The sequence below is a fragment of the Colias philodice genome, chromosome 7, assembly GCF_061535455.1.
Source record: "Colias philodice isolate Cphi_HAF_F1 chromosome 7, ilColPhil1 Martin Lab GWU primary, whole genome shotgun sequence".
NCBI classification, from domain to species: domain Eukaryota; kingdom Metazoa; phylum Arthropoda; class Insecta; order Lepidoptera; family Pieridae; genus Colias; species Colias philodice.
This window is the reverse complement of record NC_143092.1, coordinates 9813415-9839061: the sequence shown is the minus strand read 5'-3', so window position 1 is coordinate 9839061 and position 25647 is coordinate 9813415. Positions and strand designations below refer to the sequence as shown.

The window sequence follows — 25647 nt, the reverse complement described above, 5'->3', positions numbered from 1 at the left end:
TTATCTAATACTAGATTTCCGCCCGCGACTTCGCCCGCGTTTGCAAAGGAAAACCCGCATAGTTCCCGTTCCCGTGGGATTTCCGGGATAAAAACTATCCTATGTGTTAATCCAAGTTACCCTCTATATGTGTGCTAAATTTCATTGTAATCGGTTCAGTAGTTTTTACGTGAAAGAGTAACAAACATCCATACATCCATACATCCATACATCCTTACAAACTTTCGCCTTTATAATATTTATTAGATGTGTCTAAACTAGCAGTTAGCCACAATTTCATGGTTTGCGAAATGCTGTAATGTCTCACTGTTTATTTTTTCTTTTTTTCGTCTTATAGCACAGATTGGAAAAATTGGGATAATCATAAATTTAACGTTACACATATTATAATAAAAGGATAATACATGTGTGAAAAAAATTTTGTTGTTTCATTTAAAGGCATGAAAATTCATGACGAAAGTCTTGAAAGTTATTATAATCTAGTTAGGTACTTAGGTATACCTACCACGGTTTTGTTCGGAGCTAAACAAAGACTTAACCCCGAAAATATGTATGGAATATGGATGTATGTAACCATCACGATCGTAATGTTTGGTGGAAATAGAAAACATCGTTTTGAATATTAAATGAATTGAATATTATTATGTTTATCTATACTAATTACTAATATAATACATATTACTAGCTGCTCCGCGCGGTTTCACCCCCGTGGCTCCACTCCTGATGGTCGTAGCGTTATGATATACCTATAGCCTATAACCTTCCTCGATAAATGGGCTATCTAACACCGAAATAATTTTTCAATTCGAATCAGTAGTTCCCGAGATTAGCGCGTTCAAACAAACAAACTCTTCAGCTTTATAATATTAGTATAGATAAAGTACAGCTAGTATATCCATACTAATATCACAGTATTACCATTATTTCCTATAATGGTAATACTGTGCTAATAGGTATTATAAATGCGAAAGTAACTCTGTCTGTCTGTCTGTTACTCAATCACGCCTAAACTACTGAACCAATTTGCATGAAATTTGGTATGGAGATATTTTGATACCCGAGAAAGGACATAGGCTACCATTTATTGCGAAATATGTACCACGGGCGAAGCCGGGGCGGACCACTAGTGTATAATAAAAAACTAATAGAAGAACCTCCTTTGCCCAAGATGGACGTACTCTATAAATTAATCTATAACCACCCTCTCTATAGCCACGATTATTTCTACTGGTCCAATGTTGACCATTGTGATAAGGGGCATAATACACAAATACATTTTACTAAATCAGCAAAGCCTCCCCACTCGCACACTCGTCACAATTTATCCATTTTTCGTTCTCGAAAAGTTTTCGAACGATATTAATATGAAATTTCATTATTATCAAAAATTATCTTATAATAATTTATCGAAACGTATTTTAACATAGCTTTGTTATTGAAATGGTTATAGAATATGAAGACTACAATCTCATCATCATCGACACGTGGGAACGTGTAGGTATGGGCTGATGATGATGATGCTGGGACACTGCTGGGACACGGGCCTCCTATGAGGGTCGGAAACCTACAACCTACCTACGAACGTATATAATTATACAAAAGACCTTATAGGTATCTACCTACTTATATTATTTAGGGCTGATTTTTCAATCCATGTTTAAAACTTATCCGCCCAATAAAGTATTACACGATAATATTAAAATGTCACCCGTAAACTGTCAAAGACGGGCAAAGAATACATTTTTGAAATGGTAGGTAGTTTAATACGTTATTCGACGAATAAATATTAACTAAGGATTGAAAAATCTGCCCTTAAACTAATAATTAAGAGCTAATTATGAACGAAGACTATTACCTTTAAGCGAATAAAACTAATTCCCTCTCAAATTCATTCAATATTTAAACTTATTTTAATCTTCCGAGATCAAAAATACATTCTATTCCTGAATTTTTCAAGTAAATATTTTTATTTCTAGATAGGAATGTACAATTTATGCGATCTCTATAGGTTCTAATTATTTATACATAGCACAAAGATAACTAAGTAGGTATATATAGTAAGGCTACCTAGGTATAATATTTTACATGTTTAGTAGGGGAGTACCTACCTATATAAGTAATAAAATCAAATTCATTATCAAAAATCGTAAATGTAGAACATAAACTATTGAATAAGGTATCTAACTAGGTAGGTATAAAAACGTAGTAACATCAACAAACCAATAAAATTTGGTTTAAAACATCGATTTACAATAAAATATGGTGTAACTTAACTTACATCAACAATTTTCATGGTAGAACTATCAATATCTATGTGCATTTAAGCAGTTTCAAACACAAACTAGAAAATAATCGAAGGAAACAGTACGTCCGCCGTCGCCATTTCATAAACATAGGTAAAAGGTACCTACCTATATATTTTATTAGTCCAAGTTATAAATAGAAGCTTGTATATAATACCGTTTCAACGATCTCGATATAACAAAAAGATTCCCACGGAACGTGATTCAACCCCACATTTTGTTAATACTTACAGTTATATAAAACAAAACGCTTTAAAAATTACAATAGGCAGTCTGAAAGCGTATGACCTTGGCCATAAATTACATACCAGTTAATCATTTATGTCATTACGTAATCATACCGTAAATGTTATATTATTGATTCCTTGCAACTCGCTAGCGTTACACGGAACTTTACTAACTTTACAATATTACAAAACCGTTCTAAATTGCGTAAATAACTAAGTAACCTAATTTGTAATAAAAGTTAATAACCTAAAATTGCTTAGACAAGGGATATAGGACTGAAAGTCGCATCAAAGCGCAAAGTGGGCGAAGTAAGATATAGAAAAGTTGTTTTGAACAAAGAAGTGTGGTCGAGTCGAAAATAAAATATATCTTCGTGAGGCCCAGAACGGAGCGGATGTTATATAGCTACGTAGATAAAACCTTCCGCCGTCGCCAGCGCCCCAAGTGGCGACAGAGCGAAACATTCTTCATGCCGCGTACACTAGGCAAAATAAGTTGCGACGGCGGACTCCATGATTATATTTATTTATTTATTCATAACTTTTTCATATACTGTGTTTTAAAGATGTGTTGATGACAAATAATGATTAACGAGTGTAATCAGTCGTAAACATTCTTATATAAAGCGTTAATGAGTTATTAATTTAAAATATTATTAGTAAGAAATCATTATAATTAGAGGATATTATTCACTAAGTTATTTTTTAAAGTATATTTTTCGGTATTATATATAATATTTCATAATTTGATTCAAATTTATGTATACAATTTATTTATAGCAATTCAAATGAAATTAATAGATACATTGTTAATCTTATATTTATGCAAAATAGAAAATATGATGGTAAGTATAGAAAATAAAACAAAAAGTTCATCTATAATTTTTATTTTACTATCGAACTACTTTAAAATCCTTTTGAATAAGCCCATTCTGATAAAGCGTTGACAAAGTCACCCTTAACTTCAATAAATTTGCCTAATTCGTGAACTCTTGTCTCAACATATCTATTATATCGCTTCTTCAGATAATCTTTAATTTCATCATTCATTAACCAAATATCACCTTCAATTTTTTTTATTTTTGATATTTTTCGCATCCCTCTATAAGTTATACCTAAGTAAATGGGAAGTTCATGGTTTTTCGTTCTTTGAATGAAGAATGGTAAATTGTTAGCTTCTTCTTTTGGTGGGATCCATCCCGAAGGATACGACTCCTTTGGTGTCACTTTGGGAATGCTTTTAAAAGGCATAAGCCTTTCTACGAATTTCCATTCGGGTGGATTTTTTACTATCTCGTAATTATATTGTTCTTTAATTTTTTCCACAAATGGAGAATGTGCATAATTTGAATAATTTCTACTTGATGGGTGTACCTGTAACAATAAAAAAATAAATTATTATTTTTATTAATAAATTTAATTACGTCATACACATATACACGTGGTATATTTTTAGAGGTTATACACACAAAATAATCTTCTATTATTAAATATAAATTGGAATAGCATAAAAAACCTATAACACAAATAAAAAAACAGCTTTCAATAAAACCTGAAAATTATATTTTGCCAGATTAACAGTGAAACCTGTTTTCAAGGGTGTACAGCCATAGTTCTGTCACATGTCGCGGCCAAAGCGACATTACATCGCGACGCGGGTGAAAATAATTAAATAATTACCGATATAAACTTCGGGGCGACTTTTGTACCCAAATCAGCAGTGTTGTTCAGGATCAACCCGGTTTTTCCAACAAAAATTCGTGCAAACGCGCACTGTGAACGCCACACGGTCGCCATTTTGAATAGCGAATAGAGCGCTGAGCGATTGCTTGCTACAAGAGCAATAAGAACTATATTATTCGTTTCGAAGGAAACATTATGGCGGACGCCTGCAGACATTTGGGCTTTTCAAAAATCGTTTTCTAAGTTTATTTGCGTGTTTTTATTGAACTTTTTCGCATATTATGGTGCATTGAGTGTCTAATTGACTTTTTATTGTGGTTTTTGACAGTTTCGTGGGATAAAATGTGAGTATTTAGTGAGTACATAACGGAGGTGCGCCACGGGTAGGGAAATGATTTGGTGCTTTCTGTCTCTCGGCCGACGCACACGCAGCGCACAGCTGTAGGTGGCGTTGCGGTCATACGACCACCAAAACATGAGATTTTCATGACTTTTCCGAGCATTATTTTTGCACTTTTGACGCATTTTAAGTTATTATTATTGTATATTAGGCTTATTTAGAGTTTAATATTTCATTTTATTTAGTGAATATGGACTATTTCAAAACATAAATATGTCAAAATTGTGCGCGAACTTGGCAATCTTATTGCATTGCTTTTGTTTATCACGAATCATAAGCACCTCTTTTGACTGATTTACGTAAGTTATTATTTAATAATCAAGTCGATAAATATGCATAACATAGAGAATAACAAAGTTTTAGTGCAAAACAATGATTGCAAACAACATTCGTCACGTAATAAGTAAACGAACTTATTTTTGTTACTTTAATAGTGATTTAATAATTATTGCTGTTAAATATGTTAATTTATTCATTTCAGATTTATTAAGCATCAATTAGAAGTATGATTAAATGACGTCACAAGAGAAGATATTACTTGAAAGAGCTTATTCTTCAAACAATTTTAGAAACAGTGAATTCTGTTTTATAGGAAGATTAATTTATATTTTATAAATTATATTATAAAGAAAAGGAAGCAATTAAATAGTAGATCTACTTACACACTATTTGTTTATTGTTGAAATTGACTTTATAAACATTCAAGTTAGCTATATAACAAAAGTTAACTACTATCAACCTAATGTCGGAAGTACAGGGCAAATTTTCATCTAACATTCCAACATGAAAACCAAACAGCCCAAGGAAGAGTCAGACAAGAGTATTGATGAGGAAACTGTAGTGGAACCAAAGACCCGAGCCAGGAAAAAGGCCTCCGACTTGGAAGAGGAGAAATCAAAGACGAGTCAAGATGAACCAAAGGCTCCACAAGAAATTAAAAAACCAGCAGCCAAACCAAAGGCAGTAGTGAAGAAACGGCCACTTGGTATCCGCAAAACAAAAAATTTGAGAGGCAAAAAGGTGGCATTAGCAAAGAAAAATGTAATCAAACCAGCAACAGCTAGGGGTAGAAAACCAGCTGCAAAGAAACCAGATAACTCTCAAGATAAGGAAGCCGTCCCATTGATACCTGTGTCTGAAATTAAAAAGGAGCCTGTTGACGAAGCAACACCTAACTCCAGATCCTCCAGTCCAAAAACAACTGGCCGAAGATCTAGATTGAGTTCTGATATGGTCATGATGAAGTCTGTCTTAGGTGACTCCCCAAGCAGCCTCATTCTGGGTCCACGGACAAGCCCTTATTCAATGCGTTCTGAAAGAAGTAATAGTCCTTCCTTGTTTGAAGGCAAAAACTTGAGGAGCGGCAAACCAAGGAAAGTTAAAAACAATTTACTCAATGAAGTTGTTATCAAAGAACAGAAGAAAAGGAGAAGACTATTATCAGATTCTAAACCTGAGACTGCGGAGACTTCTGAAGAATGTAAAAAGTTAAAGCGGGGCCGCTCCTGCTCAAGAGATGGCAGTGAGATATCCAAATGCTCAGACATCACAGAGTCAGATGTTAGTCTCAATGAAACGCTTAATGAAACTGAAAACAAGGAGCTCAACAAACAAATAGACAAACCTAAGACTGAACTAGATGTAGATATTGATACTAATGTACAGATCTCGACTATTGGAAAAGTGCCTTCCCTTAATGTTGACTCCAAAACAGAAAACAAACCCGACTCTGAGCCTAGTTCCTTGACCAAGGACAAGAGAAGATTGAGCTTAAAAAGAAGTACTTCATTAGATTCCGACAACAATAATAGTAATAGGATTAAGATAAACAATTTAAATTCATCAGACATTGAACTCAAATTGTTTGAGACTGAAAATGATACGCTTTTAGAGGATCGTAGTAGTATATTAAATTGTATGTCAAAGACATTTAATTCAAAGGAAGTTTCGAAGAATATAAGGAAGGCGAGACGCGGGAAGAAGGCCGCAGCAGCCCCGAGGTCTACCGCTGGCCAAAATGCCAAAAATGGTACTCTAGCAAATGACTTAGCTGATGACAAACCTGACACTGTTGATAGTCTTACTAAGGAAATTAATGATCTCATTAATAACTTGGATCAGAATATAGACTGTGATCAAGATCAACCTAGTGAACCTAGCACAACAGTAGTGGACCAGATGCAATCTAAACCAGTCAGACAGTTCTATGGATTATCAAAACCACTTGGTGACAATAACAGTATTGTTACTCCAGACACACCTGTCAAAGATAAAGATGGTAACATAGCAATAACTAATGAATGCACGCCATCTAAGAATGATGACAGTGAAAATATAAGACTACATTATGAAGAGGATTCTGCTGAAAAATCTACAGATAATAGGCAAGAGATTACTTATAAACGAACCACAGTAGCTAGTATAGACAAATTAATGGACAGGCTCAAGGAATTTGAAGAGTTTGATAAGAGAAGACAACGCCAAGAGTCTGAATCTAAATCAACAGACAGCAAAAGTGTTATGGTCACTAATGATGTTGTTTTAATACCCAAATCTGGAGCAGATATTAAACCATTAAAAGATATGCAACCTGCAAAATCTCCAGAGAAGGTGTTAGAAAAGGAAAATGTATTGAGTTGTTTTGAAAACAATTCTGCTATTTCTATAGTGAAAAGGGATCAAGTTCGTCGATCCATTGACGTGGAACTTCCCAATTCGGTGACACTGATTAAGAGGAACAGTGTTAGCGCGCGGAAAGAATCGACAAGCTCAAATCACTCCAGAGAGTCTGATGCTATCAGTATATTTGAAAAGTCACTAGGTAAAGATGTGACATTGACGGAAATAAGGAAATCAGTGGACAAACCAGTTGTGACCACATCACAGATTGATTTACACCAATTTGCAACCTTACAGCCTAATAATTTAACACAAACAATAGGAGGTGTGACTTTAGATTCTAGTCAGATATCTATAACACCGCGAAGCGTAGAGGCCAAATTAAACAGTAATGACGTACAAATTACAAAGCGAAGCTCAAGGGATTCCTTATCCAGAAAATCATCCGGTTCAGAATTAGATGAGAAGATGGCAACTATCGAAAAAATCAAGTCACCACAACATCAAATTAAATCGCCTGAAATATCTATAACGCCAACACCAGTAGCAGTTAAATCACCTGAGTCTACACAGCCAATGGAAACAGAGGCTCTAGCACCTCCATTAGAGGATGTTAAGACTGTTCCTGAAGAATTAGACAATGCGGCACAGAGCGTAACTAAACTCGAATCAGCTGATAAAACGGAAGTCGAAACACCCGCCCCCGAACCCGCAAAACAAGAATCTGAAGAAGATAATAAACCAAAAACAGCTGTAGTGGAACCTGAGATAAAACAAGACACAAGTCCTCCAAAGGAAGTCGAAAGTGAAACAAAACCTGAGGTTATTCCTGAAGCTAAAGTAGAAGAAGTCAAGCCGAAAACGCCCAAGATAAAATCGGCGCGTAATTCGACGGAAGTACAAGCGGGGCCGAGTAACATGCTACACGAAACACCAGAGAGTCAGAAACGTAAAGAAAACGTGCTACGAACGTTGGGTCTTCTAACGCACAAGGCGGCGAATGAGGCTAAAATAAAGAAATTACGCGAAAAGGAGTTGATATATGGCGCGAATTATAATATAATGGGGAAGGGGAAAGCGTCGAAGTCTGATTACACTGGCACGCTCAAGACTGTGATAAAGTTGAATAGGGGGAATGGGGATAAGAAGAAACATAGGAGTTCGTTGAAGATGACGTTCCAAAAGAGCAAGAATCGAGGCAAGCCGCCGATGGAGGTCGGCGAGGCGGGCGGGGAGGATGACGCCTACTACACAATTGAACGACGAGAGGTGAGACTATAATCTATTTTATTACTAATTTTACAAAGTATTCTGATACTAATTTTATAAACTTAATATTTATTTTTATGAGGAATAAACATGGAATCTATTGAACAATTTTAAATGTATTTTTCAACACTCATAATAGACAAGGCGAATTACAGACAAATCAGTTCAGTATTTAATTAAATAGTCACAAGTAATAAAACTAAACTTGATTATTTTCGTATGTAGGAAGAATAAAAAAAGCTAAGAGAGGTGTACTTCAATTATATTAATTCTTAAAAAAATATATCAAATTCCATAATTCTTATATTAGCTAAGAAAGAAAAATTATTTAATATTTAATTTCTATTTCTCTTAAGTGTGGAAGGCAATACTGATTTTCTACTCAGTCATAAAATAAAGCTCATTTAAAATTAATGAATAATTGCAGCATTCAAAGCTTCAAACAGCTTTATGTTACTACATATTTATTTATTAAGGTAAAGATAAGGAGAAAAATATTATATAAAAAATATTATAGTAAAAATCTACACTAATATAAAGAAGAAATATTTGTCTTAAAAACAATTAAAGTGTGAAAATTATTTCACCCACAGAAAGCTACATTATTTCTATGTAGCATGGGTTGTTACATTCTCTGAATTTGTATCATAATTAAACACAAAAAATCAGAATTTAGATGAAATGTTGCACTTTTTTAATTTACATAAGTTACTTTTCATGTGAAGAAAGAGAGTCTAGTTTACAGTAAAATTCATAAGTAACATCTTATTATATTTTAGTTATCTATTAAACTAAACAATTAAACATGTATGTTTGGCTAAAGTTTTACTATAAATACAAGATTTCCTTTTCTTTAATAATTAATTGAATTCCACATTAATAAGCTTTCCAAATTAAGTCAATTGTAGAACTTTAGTGAAAACCTTTTCTTGTCCATTGAATTTTTATTTTTCTCTTAAAATTGCAAAAAAAGAAACAAAGAGTATTTATAGCACATAAGCTTTTGTCTATATATTTGCTCTCTTGCATTTAAACTTAAAAAAACGTACAATAATTCGAGATGAAATTATAAAACAAAGCTCTTCAAAATAATTTTAGTTCAATGATAAATGTTTTAGTTTGTAAGCATTAATGTCTCTTATTTTTTGTTTCATTTATTTTATAGTTTAACATTGTTGATAATGTTCCCTTCTTTATTTGTTTATATTTTAAAAATTCTGCAAAAAGCATTCATATAATTTATATTATCAATCATCACATAGTAACTTGCTGTCCTAAAAGACGTTGTCGTGGAAAACATTTTCCTCATTTCGCGCGAACTGTCAGATGCGTGAAGCTTAAAACAGCCTACTTACTTAACAACAACTTTTATTACGGCCTTACTAATAAAAAGTTAAACAATGGATAAATTTCAACCATTTTCTACCATAGCTGTGTCCTGCTCTTGCTCACATGAAACGTCAATCATAAAAACAAGACAGGTTATTGCAATAACTAATCCATTGCATAGCGAATGGGTAACATTTTATTAGTAAGACCGTTAGTGTTTGGCGCAACTTTTTTTAAGATTTTTCTTTTTCATTTTGGAACTATATATCTCGTAGCCAACACACACAACCACAAATTAATAATTATCGAAATCAGTCCACACGATCGTGAGCAAGGGAAAAAGGGATTTCATACAAATGAAAAATGTAATCGCTAACTCGATAAAAATAAAATATCGTAGATGTTTATTTATTTATTTAATTTAGATGTTGAATTGAGAGTTAGTTCTACACGAAATGTGCTACACGTGTTTGCAGATTTTAAATTCGATAAGAGTAGTTCATGAACACGGGTTTAGTCGAAGATTTATACGCGAAATTTCCTATGAATTTTTGGCGTGACTGTTTATAACAGTTTTTGATGAAGTTTAGCCTAACTTAGGATAACTTATGTACATATATCCCTCTAATCCGTCAGTCCTCGGATCACAGACACAATAGAAAATCTATTGTGTCTCGGCCCGATCGGGCCGCTCGGTGGTCAATGGGCTAAAGAACATTTCAAGTGACATATTTTGAGTTTTTTCTAGAAAAAAATAAAAAATAAATTTGTATTTTTTTCGTTCCGCAGGGCGTCGCCGGCGCAGCATCGGATGGTTCGCACAGAAAGTCACATTACAGTAACCGAAGTAACAACCACGGTGTGTGGATAACTGTATTTTTAACATTGCTATGGGCGAGACAAATAAAAAAAAAGTATTTCAGTTTTATGTCAATTTTTGAAGTCTTCACGTTACGTGAAGATGGATGTTTATACTGATGACTAAAAGAGAAGTATAAAATTAACGAAAGATACAGTATCCTTTTGGGAATATAAGTAAAATCAGAAGATTAAATCAATTCTATTAATTACAGTAAAAGTTTCGAAATTGAGTTTTGCTTGAAAAGTTACATACTTGAAGCTATTTCATAAACTTGTTTGGTTTTAGCAAGCTAGCAAATATTTTTATTCGTTTATTTTTCGGGTTTCCTTGCGCGAAGTTAAAAACTTGCGTTCTTAGCTATTGTATTTATATTTTTAATGTTGTATTTTGAAATCTTTAAATTTATTCAATAATAATTGTTTCGCCCATAACGATCTGTAGCATCGGGTTTATAATATATAATCTAATAAATAACATCTGTTTTAACTCACCTTTTTTATCTTGTATTTTAATGTTTTCCTCAAAACCGAATGCTACAAATAACATTAAATTCTAACAACTATTAATTGCATGTTATATTGCATATATCTTATAACTGGTTTATTTATTCATCGTGTTATTAAAATAAACAACAAATAATAATATTCTATTTGTTTTAGTTGTTAATAATAATAAATATTTAACATAGGTAGGTATATATATACATTTTAAATAGTCAGTATATATTTTATGGTGGCAATACTTGCAATACTTACAATTACTTTAAAAATAAGGCATTGAAGTGAGAAATAATCTCATTCTTATATTTTCAAAATTCAAATATAACAACTATAGCACGAGGTGGTGGGATTAATAAAAACACAGACAAATTAATTAAATAATTACCTATAACAATTCACCCATAAACCATATTTATTCAAGTGAAAATTGTCCTAAAGTACGATAATTCCCTTTTTTCTATTACAACTGTTAATATCCTTAGAGCTAGCGCGCACGATCAACTTTGTCTCCGCAACTATTTTGTCTCTCCCATCAATTTGTATGGGGAGTTGCGTCGCTACGTGCGCGCACTTTCATACTAGCCCATGGGTGGAGAGACAAAATAGTTGCGGAGACAAAGTTGCTCGTGCGCGCTAGCTCTTAGCGAAGCTAGCGCCTGTGAGTTGATTTTAAATCTGTTATTTAATATTTTATTGGTATAGCTGAATATTTTAACTATTCACCCATATACTTAAACTGTTTAGATACTCTTCTAAAGTCCACACTTAGTTTCAATTAACATTGCCTTCGTGTACAAACATCTACAAACTTTTATTTAGATACTTATAGAATAAATATTATTTGAAGTATCTAAATTAGTGTAAATACATAAGTTAATAATAGATGAAAAAACAATAGAATGGTTAAGAAAATTATAATACACTAGCTGTGCCCTGCGGTTTTATGCGGCACTCCTGTTGGTCTTAGCGTGATGATATATTTTAGCCTATAGCCTTCCTCGATAAAGGGGCTATCTAACACCGAAAGAATTTTTCAAATCGGACCAGTAGTTCCCGAGATTAGCGCGTTTAAACAAACAAACAAACTCTTCAGCTTTATAATATTACTAGCGGTTCGCCCCGGCTTCGCCCGTGGTACATATTTCGCAATAAAAAGTAGCCTATGTTTTTTCTCAGGTTCTAAAGATTATCTGTGCCAAATTTCATCAAAATCGGTCCAGTAGTTTATGCGTGAAAACCATACATACATACATACAAACCTTTCCTCTTTATAATATTAGTATAGAAGTATAGATTAAAGTTATATATAAAACGAAATTCGTAACTTCAATTCTCTAGACGACTGCTTCTATTCCCATACTAAACATAGCAAAAGACCATCTCAGCATATAAGATTGCCGTTTAAAATACCACATTCAATTGTTTCATCCCTTTATCAGCGCTATATCTATACTAATATTATAAAGAGGAAAGGTTTGTATGTATGTATGTATGTATGGTTTTCACGCATAAACTACTGGACCGATTTTGATGAAATTTGGCACAGACAATCTTTAGACCCTGAGAAAGAACATAGGCTACCTTTTATTGCGAAATATGTACCACGGGCGAAGCCGGGGCGGACCGCTAGTCCAAAACAAACATATTTATCTAATAATATTCTTTAACTGGACTACTAGCTTCCATCAAATAACATGAAACTTTGAAGTCAAGAAACTATGCGCATGCGCCGATAAAACTTAGTTATCAATTACTCCGATTAATTTTGTCTCTACTGTAGGTAATTTCTACTAGCGTAGCCCATAATATACGTGGCTATATCCATTGTTGTAATATAAGGTATTGTATATTAAAAGTTATAGCTTACTAGCGGTCCGCCCCGGCTTCGCCCGTGGTACATAATATTTACGTTTTCTCTACATAAGAACCATCCTCGTACTTCAAGGAATATAATAAAAAAAAGAATTATCGAAATCGGTTCAGCCGTTCTCGAGTTATGCGCTTACCAACACATTTTGCGATTCATTTTTATATATATACTAGCGGTCCGCCCCGGCTTCGCCCGTGGTACATATTTACGTTTTCTCTACATAAAAACCATCCTCGTACTTCAAGGAATATAATAAAAAAAGAATTATCGAAATCGGTTCAGCCGTTCTCGAGTTATGCGCTTACCAACACATTTTGCGATTCATTTTTATATATAAGAAGATAAGTATTTGAAAAAAGTCCAATTTTCAAATTTAATTATTTTAATGTTGGTTTGTCTCTAGATAACATTTTTGATAGCCTTCTACGAGAAGATTTTTAAAATTTATTAATTTATGCTTCATAATACTCAACATTCTTAAAGTTTTTCGTAGAATGGTCATATAAGATTTTTAGTACTTATTTTCAAACGACTCATAAGCTCAATAATCAAATACGAACTTGAAAGCTCTAAGTTTACTTATATTTCCTGTTTATTTGCTAATTATAAACCCTGATAACGTATAGCCAATTTGAGAATTGTTTTATTAAACTACTAGTGGTCCGCCCCGGCTTCGCCCGTGGTACATATTTCGCAATAAAAGGTAGCCTATGTCCTTTCTCGGGTATCAAAATATCTCTATACCAAATTTCATGCAAATTGGTTCAGTACTTTAGGCGTGATTGAGTAACAGACAGACAGACAGAGCTACTTTCGTATTTATAATATTAGTAAGGATTTTAGTAAACTGTTTTATTCGCTTGTATAAGCGATCATACTGACAAATTCATTTTTCAATTAGTTCAAGTTTTTCATTTTATGTCAGCTGTAAATGTTGGCACTTTGTTGTTCAATTTAGCAAATTGAGTTTCACTACCAATTCTATTCTGTTATATTGTCATTCTCTAATGTCTTTTCCAATAAAGATAACTCGGATTTTACAATCAAAGACTTATTAATAAGCACTTGTTAGATTGTGATAAGACGTAATAAAATAAATCCACTCAAAGTCTATAAAATAAACAAAAGGAAAGCTTTTTGGTTTTGGAGCAAACGTTAAGATACGGAAGAAGTTATCGCCCGTAAGAATTTATTTGCCCATGATCGAGATCCATGTCGTAACTATTTAGTACTTTATTAGTTTGTTAGATTTTCCACCCATAAAAGTATCCTATTATCCAGATAATCAATAATTGAAAGGAAATTATAAACAGCCCTTCTTCCACACAGAAGGCGAAGCGGTTCCCGAACCAGAACCGAAAGAGACCCTCAACCTCGTCATCCCGGAGAAGGCGTCTTCGTTCAGCATCCACCCCGGGAGGCTGTGCATGGACCAGTGTTTCTACTGCGGCGGCAAGTTCGGCCTCTTTGACACGCCATGCCACATCGCGCAGATGAAGAGCAGCGAAAGGCAGAAAAAAGTGCTGGACAGTGAGTAATCTTTATATTCTATTGACTTACCGGTTGGCTTGGTTGGTAGTGGCCCTGCCTTCCAAGCCAGAGGTCGTGGGTTCGATTCCCACCCGGGGCAAATATTTGTGTGATGAACATAGATGTTTGCTCTATGTCTGGGTGTAAGTATTTATTTAAAAATTATATATGTATTTTTATCAGCCATCTGGTTTCCATAACACAAGCGAAAGCTTAGTATGGAATCAGATTGTGCCGTGTATGAAAATTTTCCTGAAATATTTATTATTATTTACTTATGTATGGAGGTAGAAAATGGTTAATTACTATTATCGAAGTGAATGCAAAAGTTTTTTCTTTTTATATTGATTACTTATATAAATAATTAACTTCCCCGCCCGCGGCTTCGTTCGCGTTGTCTAAAACTTAACAAATTATGCAAATACTAAACCGGGAACCACGCTATCCATTGGTGATAACGAATTGAAACTAGGTGCATTATTTTAGAAATTATCGCCAACGGACATGCCAGACATTGTTTTATACATCATGATATATTTTGATAACATATATCAGTCAACCAATTTTCAATTTTGATATTTTTTTTTGTAATATAATAATACATAATTCATAATCATTCGTCCCTCAGACGAAGAGAAACTAACAATCGACAGTTGCCTCTGCGACGCGTGCTACCGCCACGTGGACCGGCGCGCGAACTGCCCCTCGTACAGGAAGCGGCCCGTCGGCAAACCGCTCGACCTGCCGCAGCCGCCCTCGCCGCCCAACACCGCGTGAGTATACGCTATTGCTATAGCAATAAGGCGCTGTTTCGTGTGACACGTTGAATTTTTTGAACCCTGCTTACAGTGCTAGTAAACTGCTACACTGTTTTATTCTATTATTTTTAAGTGAAACTTGTTTGGGCGCGTTGAAAGTAAAATTTCAAGGTCGCATCATGGCAATACCGTCACGTCATGGAGTAAGGCGACGATTTTGTTATCTTTGAATTTTGCCAAAGGAGATTCACTTCTGACACGTGTGCGCAGACACGCTCTTTTTTAAACACTATTGTTTTGCCATTTTGCAAATGCTTATCTTCGACGATGTTCACATTAGTGTATTTTTACTTTTTATTATGGTGCTTGTATAAAAAAAAATATTATACCATAATACAAACATGTTTTATTTTAATAACTAAGGAATCACAGACACAATAGAAAATCTATTGTGTCGTGGACCGATCGGGCCGTTCGAGGCTCAATGGGTTAATGCAAAACATTTGACAACTACTTTTTGTTAAAAATAAAAACTATTTATCATCCCCCAGTGGTCCAGAAAAGCCGCTAAGTCCTCCCCTAGAGGAGGAAAGTGAGGAGGAACCCTCAGAGACTCCCGGGCGCTTGGCCACGTGTCACACGAGCGGGTGCGGGGCGCCGGCAGACCACTCGATACGGAGGAAATGGCTTATTAAGATGCGATCCAGTGTTAATAAGCTGGTAAGTTATCTTAACTATTGTTTCAATTTTTATTCCGTAAAGGACATGTCCAAAAATGTATGAACCAAAAACCCAGAATCTATAAATCTAAATTTTACGTTTGTAATGCACCACCACCTTAAATGTAATCCTTCTAAATTTTCGGGTTGTCTGGCAGAAATCGCTTACAGCGATAAGACCGCCCTCTGTACATGTTGTTGTATGGTTCTTAGTTTATAATCCTGTATTAAGTGTGCAATAAAGTATTTTTCTTTCATTTCATCGATAGGAATGAAATGTATATCAATGGATTGTTTTTTAACGAATTTCTTACTTGTTTTATTTTGCTCCTAGCTCCTATACTATAACGATTTCAGGGTTTAGCTACATTATATTATATTTAATTATCAATCCATTGGTACATTGGTCGTTTTTTGGACATCTCCTTTCTCTTTTCAGTCCATTTCTTTACTCCTGTCGCCAATTATCTCCTTTGCTTATCATAATAATTGCTTATCATCAGAAATCATAAAAATGATCTAAATAAAACCTTGTAAAAGTAGTAGCGAAAGGTATATTGCGAGTCTGGGATCTATATTTTGTTGTAATGAACATTGTTCATTAATGATTTTTATTTATTCATTTAGTCATAGTAGTAATATACTTTAACTGAAAAGTGAAAGTCAATATGTAAATATATTTTATTTACATTTTAGATTTGATTTATATACAATTCAAATATTTGAAGACATCCCACCCTTTTATCTATTATTTCAATTTCAAATATTTAATAGTTTTAAGTTATATTAAGATCTTTAACTGTAACTACATTTGTTGCCTGAAATCCATACTAATATTATAAATGCGAAAGTAACTCTGTCTGTCTGTCTGTTACTCAATCACGCCTAAACTACTGAACCAATTTGCATGAAATTTGGTATGGAGATATTTTGATACCCGAGAAAGGACATAGGCTACCTTTTATTGCGAAATACGTACCACGGGCGAAGCCGGGGCGGACCTCTAGGTCCGCCCCGGCCGGAGATGATTTACTAGAGTAAATAAATAAAAATAAGTAATTTAAACATTATTTCAGCTAAAACTAGAAGGCGATTACCCGGGTCTACATACGATCCCTCTCTGCGGGGAACACTACCGTGCACTCACACCGCTCATGGCGTGTGTGTTATGTCGGCGTAGGCTCACCAAACATCATAATTTGCACTTTATACATCATGTAAGTGTCAAAAAACAAAACAACCTAAATTGTAATTTTGTTATAGGTTATAAATTCTCCTACTACACTAAACTTAGCAACACTTACTTCACAACACTTAGCGACACTGCGAAGTGTCACTTTCGATAAAGTGTCTGTTGAAAATTTGTCAAATAATGAAACGTAAATTTTCACTAAGATTTACTCTTACCATCCCTGACAAAGAATCAAACACTTTATAAAACTAAATACCCATACACGATCCCACTCTGCGGGGAACACTACTGAGCACTCACGCCGCTCATGGCTTGTGTGTTATGTCGGCGTAGGCTCACCAAACATCATAATTTGCACTTTATACATCATGTAAGTGTATATTCACGTAAATTTAGTTGGAAAATTAGCTATAGGTACTTGAACATGGCTGACACTAAACAACACTTGACACTAATCGACACTTTTTAACCTGCATTTTATAATCTGCACTTTGTACACCATGTAAGTGTCTTAATAACGGAAATAATTCATTTATTATTTATTCATTTAGTAAAAAAACAAAAATATCGTAAATTGAAAATTTTGGTATACTTAGGTGACACTTTAAGCAACACTTTCTATAAAGTGACTGATAAAAAATTGTCAATAAAATGCAACGTAATCATTTGTGGAAAATTAAGTATTTTTTGCATTTTTCCACACTTTCAATAAAATTTATACATTATGAATTTTTGTGTTTAGTGTAGTTAGGTGTATTCACCAAGTGACACTTGCACACTATGCGTAATAATGTAATTGTTTAAGTGTCTCTAATTTTTTATTGTAAAATACACCATGCAAAACAAAAAAAAACTTTTGGTAACCAAGTTTTACACTTTTATTTTTATTTATTTATTTATTATATTATATTTTTATTTATTTTTCAAGGGTTACACGGACCTAAACCCGCTGCTCAAAGAGGCTGGAATTCCGGTGGAGTTTACAGAGCGGCCGGTTTTGTGCAAAGTGTGCAGATATTACTGCACTTTGCTGCAACGTCCGGGGCATAATGATAACCACGCTAGGGCGTATAGACGCAAGTAAGTGTTAAAAACTTAATTTTTACATTTTCGAGTCCAAATTTGCTAATAAGTTCATTTTTACTTTGGTAGTGAAGGCTTTAAAAATGATTTGTGATTAAAAGTTGACAATTACAAAGCATAACTTATTTGAATTAAATAAAGACTTATTTAACTATAAATTTCTTATATTATTTTTGCAGTAATTTTAAACTTAATCACATAAATAACTTCACTACAAATAACTCAGAATACAGTTAATTGGTAGCCATGTTTTACAGACAATATAAAAAAGACAACAAAATTTAATTCAAACAAATTGTATTTTCAGGTTACTCCAGATATACAATGTAGAAATACCGCCTGAGTTAGAACAAGAAACGGAAGACAACGCTGTGCTAGAAGACTGCAACAATAGTGCAAGCAAACAGAAAAAGAAGACAAAGATCAAAACAAAACAAAGGAAATCCACCGAACCAGAAAAGGACAGCGAATCTTCCGAGAGAACAACAGAAAGTTCCCCTGAAAAAGAGAAATTAAAAGAAGAAATAGTTGAATCCGCTCAAAATACTCAACCGCTAGAAGAAGATATCGAGAGTCTCATTTCGTCGAATAAAATACCAGTTCCAGGCGCAAAACCACCGGAATCAGTGCAAAGTGATTGCTCCGAATCGGACATGGCAACCGACGAAACACCGCTCATACCAGTAGACAAACAGACAGAATTACGGTACCTACTCCAGAAACAAAATAACCCAGCTCAATTCCAACACAAAGCAAACTTGACACAAAAAAGCCGAAATATCCTCAAAGTCCAAAATGTTGGAATACAGAAAGTCGGACAGCAAAATAGAATCAACGAAAAGAACAGCAAAAGAATACAGAAGTTGGGTCAAATTGTGGCACATAAAGAGAAAACGGGCAAAAAGGAGGGAGAATTGGAAATATTTGATCCTGACAAAGCGAAAGAAGCTCCTATCATCAAAAATATCTCGCTCAATGATGAATGCACGATTGAAACAATACCAAACAAAAAACCAGCTGATATAAATACACTTAAAAACAAATGGCAGTTGTCGGAAAGTTTCAGTCAAGTAAAGAAGAATTTGAGTGAGCTATCAAAGAAATTAGTGGATAAAGAACCAAAGAAAGGTTCAGATTCGAAATACTCAAATCCGGTGAAGCGATTGGAGACGAATCCGTCGATTTCGGTCCGAGAATTGTTCCCTGGGGAGGAAGAAATGAACTTGCAATGTAATATAGAATTCAATAACGTTAAAGGCGTTACTCCCGAAGGTTGGGAAAAATGTAACACTCTGATACAATATGACGTGGAGACTAAAAAGCTTTGGAACGAGTTACAACGGCCGTACGGAAACCAATCGAGTTTTCTGCGACATTTGATCCTTCTAGAAAAGTACTTTAGAAGTGGTGATTTAGTCCTATCTCATAATGCGTCTCCTCATGCCGCGAATTATAGTAACTCGGTACAGAGTAGGTTACGCGCGTACGATAACATAACCGTTGAACCGCCTAAACCAACAAGCCTGATCGAGTTCAGAAAGAAACCGCCAATGAACGGTAAAAGCTTGTTGAAGTCGAGTCAGAACTCGGAGACTAAAAAGTTCATGCCTCCGCCTGAGTTTGCAAAACCTAAACCCAAAGAAAAGAAAACTAAGCAATTGCCTCCGGAATTGATTGCTATAAATACTCCTAATGCTCAAGGAAGGAAGGCAATACAGAATGTATTGCATAATATTCAACAGTTGGTCAAGGGTGTGTCGGCCTCTGATCCCACGGAAGTAGCGGCCGCGCCTCTACCGACACCTAAGGTAGATAAGGAAAAGAAAGATTCTAAGATAGATAAAGATAAAAAAGATTCCCCCGCGCCGAAAGAGAAAGATAAGAAGGAAGGGAAAAAAGACACGCCTAAGAAAAACAAGGGGGGTTGGAGACCTACGTTAATGCCAATTACTCCGGTAAGTTATGTTTTTATAATTAACTAGCGGTCCGCCCCGGCTTCGCCCGTGGTACTTACGTTTTCTCTAAGTACATCAAAACCATCCTCGTACTTCAAGGAATATAATAAAAAAAGAATTATCGAAATCGGTTCAGCCGATCTCGAGTTATGCGCTTACCAACACATTTTGCGATTCATTTTTATATATAAGATTATTATAGCATACTTTTAAGTTTTAACCAACAATGATATTTTATGTATAGATACGTTATATACTCACAATATATCCAAAAAAAATGCTTCATATGCAGTGTCAGGCACACACAAATACAATTTTCATTTTACTTAATTTATTACATTGACAGACTGTATAAGAGAGATGGCTCTAATAAAATGATATAAATAAAAAAGACAAAGATAGTTTGTCACTTCCGCGCAGGTGTAAGCAAAAGTCATAAGAATTCACCAATTAAATATAAATAAACAAATAGTTGCCATGGTAATTGGCATAGATAAACGACACAGAAGGTTCAATGTTATAGATGTTAGGTTTCCTGCACAAGTAAATAAATGTGACAATTTCATTTACTATTTTATGATTATTATGATGTCGTATTAAAATGAAAAAAAAAAAACTTTTTTGGAGATATAACTGTATTAAGTATTTATTACTAGCTGTGGTGTTCGTTTAAAGTCATCATCATTTCACCCGATAATCACCCACTGCTGAGCATACTGCATATTATAGTCCTCCATATAGAACTCCATAAGGACCGATTCTACGCTATTCGTTTCAAGGCAGTTCCCGAAACCCGTACAAGGTCATAACTCCAACTTGTAGGATAATTATAATAATAGTGGTGCCTAGATGAAAAAAAAAGGATGAAATAAAAGAAAGGATGAAGTATAAGCCTTTTTTATCTAAAACACAAATAAAATTTATGTTCAATAGCTATTTACAGAAAAGCAAATAGCCTTTTTCGTCAGTAGCGATAATCTTTTCTTCAATGTATACGTATATTCAACATCATTTTTGCAAACAAACATTTTTGCCATCACGATTTCATTGTATATAATAAATAGATATATTTGTTAATTATATGCACTGTGTGGATTTAAATATAAAATTAATCAAGTATTTACCCAAATCGAAATTAATAAAATAACCGTTCTATTTTCAATAATCGTATCTACATGATAATCTTTGAACACAGTGTACGCTAGCTTTGTCACACTAGTGATTGAAGCAATGTTTTATCCCTTTCATTATTTCAATACACGTGTCAAGCAAGTGTCATTAATAAAGAATTGTAAATTGTTATTTTTACTCTTAAACTGTAATAATTTAATATATTTTGCTGTGATATGATATTCCTTTATCTTTCTTTATTTTTTTGCACGAATACGTGCACTTTCTGAACACACAGGAAGGCATTTTCGACAACTTTAATGTACCTATCGGCACATGCGCTCACTGGGACCGGTGACAATCTGACTGATTGCATTGGTCCCAAATAGGACCAATTCACGGAATCAGTTTTGGTGCGTTGATGACGTATCTACCTCTTGTTTCTATATATAATATCATTGTTAACCAATATAATTTTTATAAAAAAAATATTCATTTATTGAAATTTCGTTATTATTTCCGTGAATTTTTTTATTGAAATATCTTAAGCTTCTCTAAGAACATAAAAAAATATATAAATATGTATTCCACATTACAAGAATTTTTCAAAGTATAGTTATCTTATTTCTCAACAATTTGTTTCAACCATTATATTTTTACTTTCCAGGAGAACCTTGCAAAGATAGCGCGGGAGCCGCTCAAAACAGCAGTCGACGGTCACAACTTGCCGAGTCTGGTTCAAGTACTTTCAGCCGGCAATCGCTACCACATCACCTTCGAAGATTACAACAAAATGTGTCTCATACGCCGCGAGAGACAACAGAGACTGCAAGAGAAAGAAGCCAAAAACAAACGATCGTCCGAAGAAACTATCGTTACAGAGATACAAACAGCCATGCTCGGAAACGGAGGCACGGTCGTACAAAACATCACCACAGATAAAGAACTAGACAAGAAGGATCTATCCGAAATGCAGATCGGATCGAACGCAGCGACGATACTGAAAAACGTCGGTTTGAAGAATATTACAATAGCCCCGATACCACCGAAAACCTCCACTATGACGTCACAAACGCTCTCCTTAGTGACCTCCCCCTCGATACTGTCGACTCCGATCAAAATGCCACAGCTCCTGACGGCCGTATCGATTACGAGTGAAACGATACAAAACAACCCCCTTATCACGAGTCAGGTTCTAATGCCGAAGATTCCTAAATCGTTAACGGTTATCCCTCAGACAGTGGTGGCCAACCAAGTGGTTCCAGTTGTGACCACCGCCCCCTCCCAGGTGGAACCGAGACCATAACGAAACCTGTTCTTTTTGGTTGTCTAACAACCAAACTACGCGGCAAAACCGGTGTGGATTGTAAAATAGTGAAGTGATTGTGCGGTTTTGTTCGCGTGTGACAAAGTGAGAATGTTTTAAAGTGAGAACCAGAGGAGCCTTATCTGTAAATATTAGTTTAATATTGAGCTGTGAATATGGTGACGACGGGATCCGCAAATGGTATGAAGTCATCCATTATTTATTGATATTTATCATCTGATTCAGTTTTGTAAGCTAGCGAATACATTCACTGTGATTATCGACCTCTTTCTTTTCATCCCTTTGTTCCTATGATTATCGAAATTTTTATTTTCAAAATTCTCTAGTCAGGATCAAAAATGCATTTATAATTTATTGTCGATGAGTTCATCAGCTTCATAACATTTGCGAGAATATAGACAATTTACTTGTAATTTATATTGTTTCAAAGTTATTACAATATAGTTATAGGATACAATAAAAAACGTTAAACACCTTGACTGTTCTTTTTTTTTTATTCTATAAGTATGTATTCTATAAAAGGACGAAGGAACATTCAACCTACTATTTATTTGAAACCCTATACATTGGTACAACTTGAGTCAAAATATGGAATAGACTTTCATAATGTATATAAACACAATGTTTAACAGATATCTTGTATAGAAATAAAATTATAAAAACTGTTTCTGTGTTAAAAATGTAAAAAATATGAGAAAGAGACTCTGTTTGAAGTTTAAAAAATGGAACACAATGTAATAACTTCAAACAACAATTTTGTATAGCGTGTAATTATGAATATATCACTGAAGCATATTTTTCCATTTGTTATCATAATAATTAATGTTTCATAGAAACTAATACATGTATCGATAGCATAGTACATAGCGCACTAATCAACCAAATACCATAGAATATTCATTGAGAATAAACAATATTTTATTACAATCTACAAATCACTGACCAATATAGTAAGTTCTCAAGTGACGACGTGCGAGTCGCAATGTAAATACGCGTATTTTAGGCTCATGGTTGATTGTAAGTGAAATACGTTATATATTGTTGAATTAATAAATATAGTATATTATTTTGGTTCAATTTTGTAGATTATGATCCAATGTTACATTTAGAAGTTACATGTGTTGGGGTGTTGCTGATTCAAGTTGGTATCTATTGTGCATATCAATTTTAGTAGCAATAAAAAGATTTGTATGCAAATGCTATTTATTTCGTAAAGATCTCAAACTATATGGCCTAGACACAGAATGATGCCTCATGTAGGTACATAACTCCATGTTTTTTTAACACTAAATTGAATATGATTACTTTTGCATACATATAAAAATATGTAGTTATCCTATGGTATCATAGTGTTTTTCTTTTTACTGTAAAAGGAAACAGTTAAATTTTGATTTTAATATTTTCTATGTTTAATGAACCTCTGCCTAAAATTGTAATTTATTGATTGTGTACTTGTTAATTTCGATGTAGGTTGTTACATCCAATCACAGTAGCAGTAAATTTATTTATTTTAATTTGGTTACAGATTACATTATTTTTATATATTGTATTTAGTAATAAGCTTTAAATGTGATGGATTAATTGTGTGAATGCATACATAATGACTTCATGTAACTCCTATGTTATATTGTATGAAGTTGTAACATTAAAATTTGTATTACATTTAGATTGTACGATAATAATAAAAAATAAAGCAAACACCCTAACACGTAGAGAAATTGTTATATAACTGTATTTTAGTATTTGGAAGTTTGATGGAATGTTGATTATCTGTGCTCACAAGAACAAAATGGCTGCCACCGCCCGAATGTTTAGTTTCTTCCAAAGATAGCGTTTTAGTTTACAGTAATATTATGATTTAGTTTTTATTTTACAGCGCACTCCGTGTTATGTGCCTGAGGTATGAATTTGTCTAATAAACATATCCTTATCTCATGATTTTGTTGTTTTTCTTTTACTGTACAAAATGTGGTCGATGGTCTATGGTCATTATGTTATTGTCTGCCATCCCTGTATTTAAGAATACTATTAAAATATTCTTAAATACAGGGATGGGTTAAAATATAGGTACTCATTGTGATTTTGAGTTTACATCACCTCCTTGGTACAGTGGTTAACTCTCTAGAAGCTCTCTAGCGTAGAACCGAGGGTGATACCTCGGAACGTGGGTTCGATTCCCGGGTGGATATGAAGAAAAAAAAAATATCTCGGTCTGGCAGGACACAGAAGGCCTACTTGTCCATACAAAATAAAAAAAAATACCAAAATCGTCGCCTTACTCCATGACGTGACGGAAATGCCATGACGTGACCTTTAAATTTTACTCTCAACGCGCCTAAAGAAGTTTCACTTATATAATATTAATAATATATATTATATAATATTAATAGTATTTTGTGTAACATTAATAATCTAGAACAAAATTACCTAGAATCAGATATAAGGATGAAATATTCTCATTTTCATTACCTATTTAGAGAAATCGAAAACCTTGATAGTATGTAGGTACATTACTATATAAAATAATATGTAGGTATAGGGTAAATTGATTTATCATAATATATGTTACTTTGATGTAATAGGCACCTGAAGAAGGTCCTATTTACATTATCAGGACTTTTTTCCAATTTGATTTTAATCATTCAAGTCTTCAACTACATCTATCAAAATGGGTTCAGTGGTGCAGTAATGTGTTTGAGCGATTTTTCTCATATTCTCAAGTACATTGACGTACTTAATTTGTTATTAGTAGATGTTGTAAGATTACTAATAAAGAGTTAAAGTTAATCGAAATAAAACAATTATTTAGGAGTAAGAATCATAATTTATTATATGTATATTTTACAGAGATAGATGTCTGAATTTTCATACGGAATATTTTTTTAAACTACATACTTACTTGCTACATAGG

General features: G+C 33.9%; 2 protein-coding genes across 3 annotated transcripts; one reads left to right on the top strand and one right to left on the bottom strand.

The window, feature by feature from the left end:
- Positions 1–3401: 3401 nt before the first annotated feature.
- On the bottom strand, positions 3402–4438 carry mRpL49 (mitochondrial ribosomal protein L49). The gene is made up of 2 exons (XM_089697666.1): positions 4211–4438; positions 3402–3904 (listed from the first exon to the last, which is right to left on the bottom strand). The coding sequence occupies exons 1-2, from the start codon at positions 4427–4429 to the stop codon at positions 3437–3439; spliced, it is 687 nt and encodes a 228-aa protein (XP_089553792.1). The 5' UTR covers positions 4430–4438; the 3' UTR covers positions 3402–3436.
- east (enhanced adult sensory threshold) lies at positions 4418–24674 on the top strand. 2 transcript variants are annotated; one of them, XM_089697629.1, is made up of 10 exons: positions 4418–4557; positions 5095–8501; positions 10620–10644; positions 14392–14592; positions 15221–15365; positions 15902–16070; positions 17146–17286; positions 18190–18341; positions 18652–20299; positions 22077–24674. In XM_089697629.1, exons 2-10 carry the CDS (start codon positions 5397–5399, stop codon positions 22713–22715), a joined length of 6225 nt encoding a protein of 2074 aa, XP_089553755.1. In that variant the 5' UTR covers positions 4418–4557; positions 5095–5396; the 3' UTR covers positions 22716–24674. The 2 variants fall into 2 exon arrangements, with proteins under 2 accessions (XP_089553755.1, XP_089553754.1); XM_089697628.1 differs by having other exon boundaries at positions 10620–10689.
- The last annotated feature ends 973 nt before the right edge of the window (positions 24675–25647 follow it).

What these genes read in the sequence shown, in the direction of transcription:
- mRpL49 (XM_089697666.1), bottom strand. Translation starts at nt 4,429, where the DNA reads ATGTCTGCAGGCGTCCGCCATAATGTTTCCTTCGAAACGAATAATATA. An exon ending in TCGCCCCGAAGTTTATATCG is followed by an intron (nt 3,905 to 4,210) that starts GTAATTATTTAA and finishes TTATTGTTACAG; the next exon opens with GTACACCCATCAAGTAGAAA.
- east (XM_089697628.1), top strand. Translation starts at nt 5,397, where the DNA reads ATGAAAACCAAACAGCCCAAGGAAGAGTCAGACAAGAGTATTGATGAG. An exon ending in GCAGAAAAAAGTGCTGGACA is followed by an intron (nt 14,593 to 15,220) that starts GTGAGTAATCTT and finishes TTCGTCCCTCAG; the next exon opens with ACGAAGAGAAACTAACAATC. An exon ending in GCTAGGGCGTATAGACGCAA is followed by an intron (nt 18,342 to 18,651) that starts GTAAGTGTTAAA and finishes TTGTATTTTCAG; the next exon opens with GTTACTCCAGATATACAATG.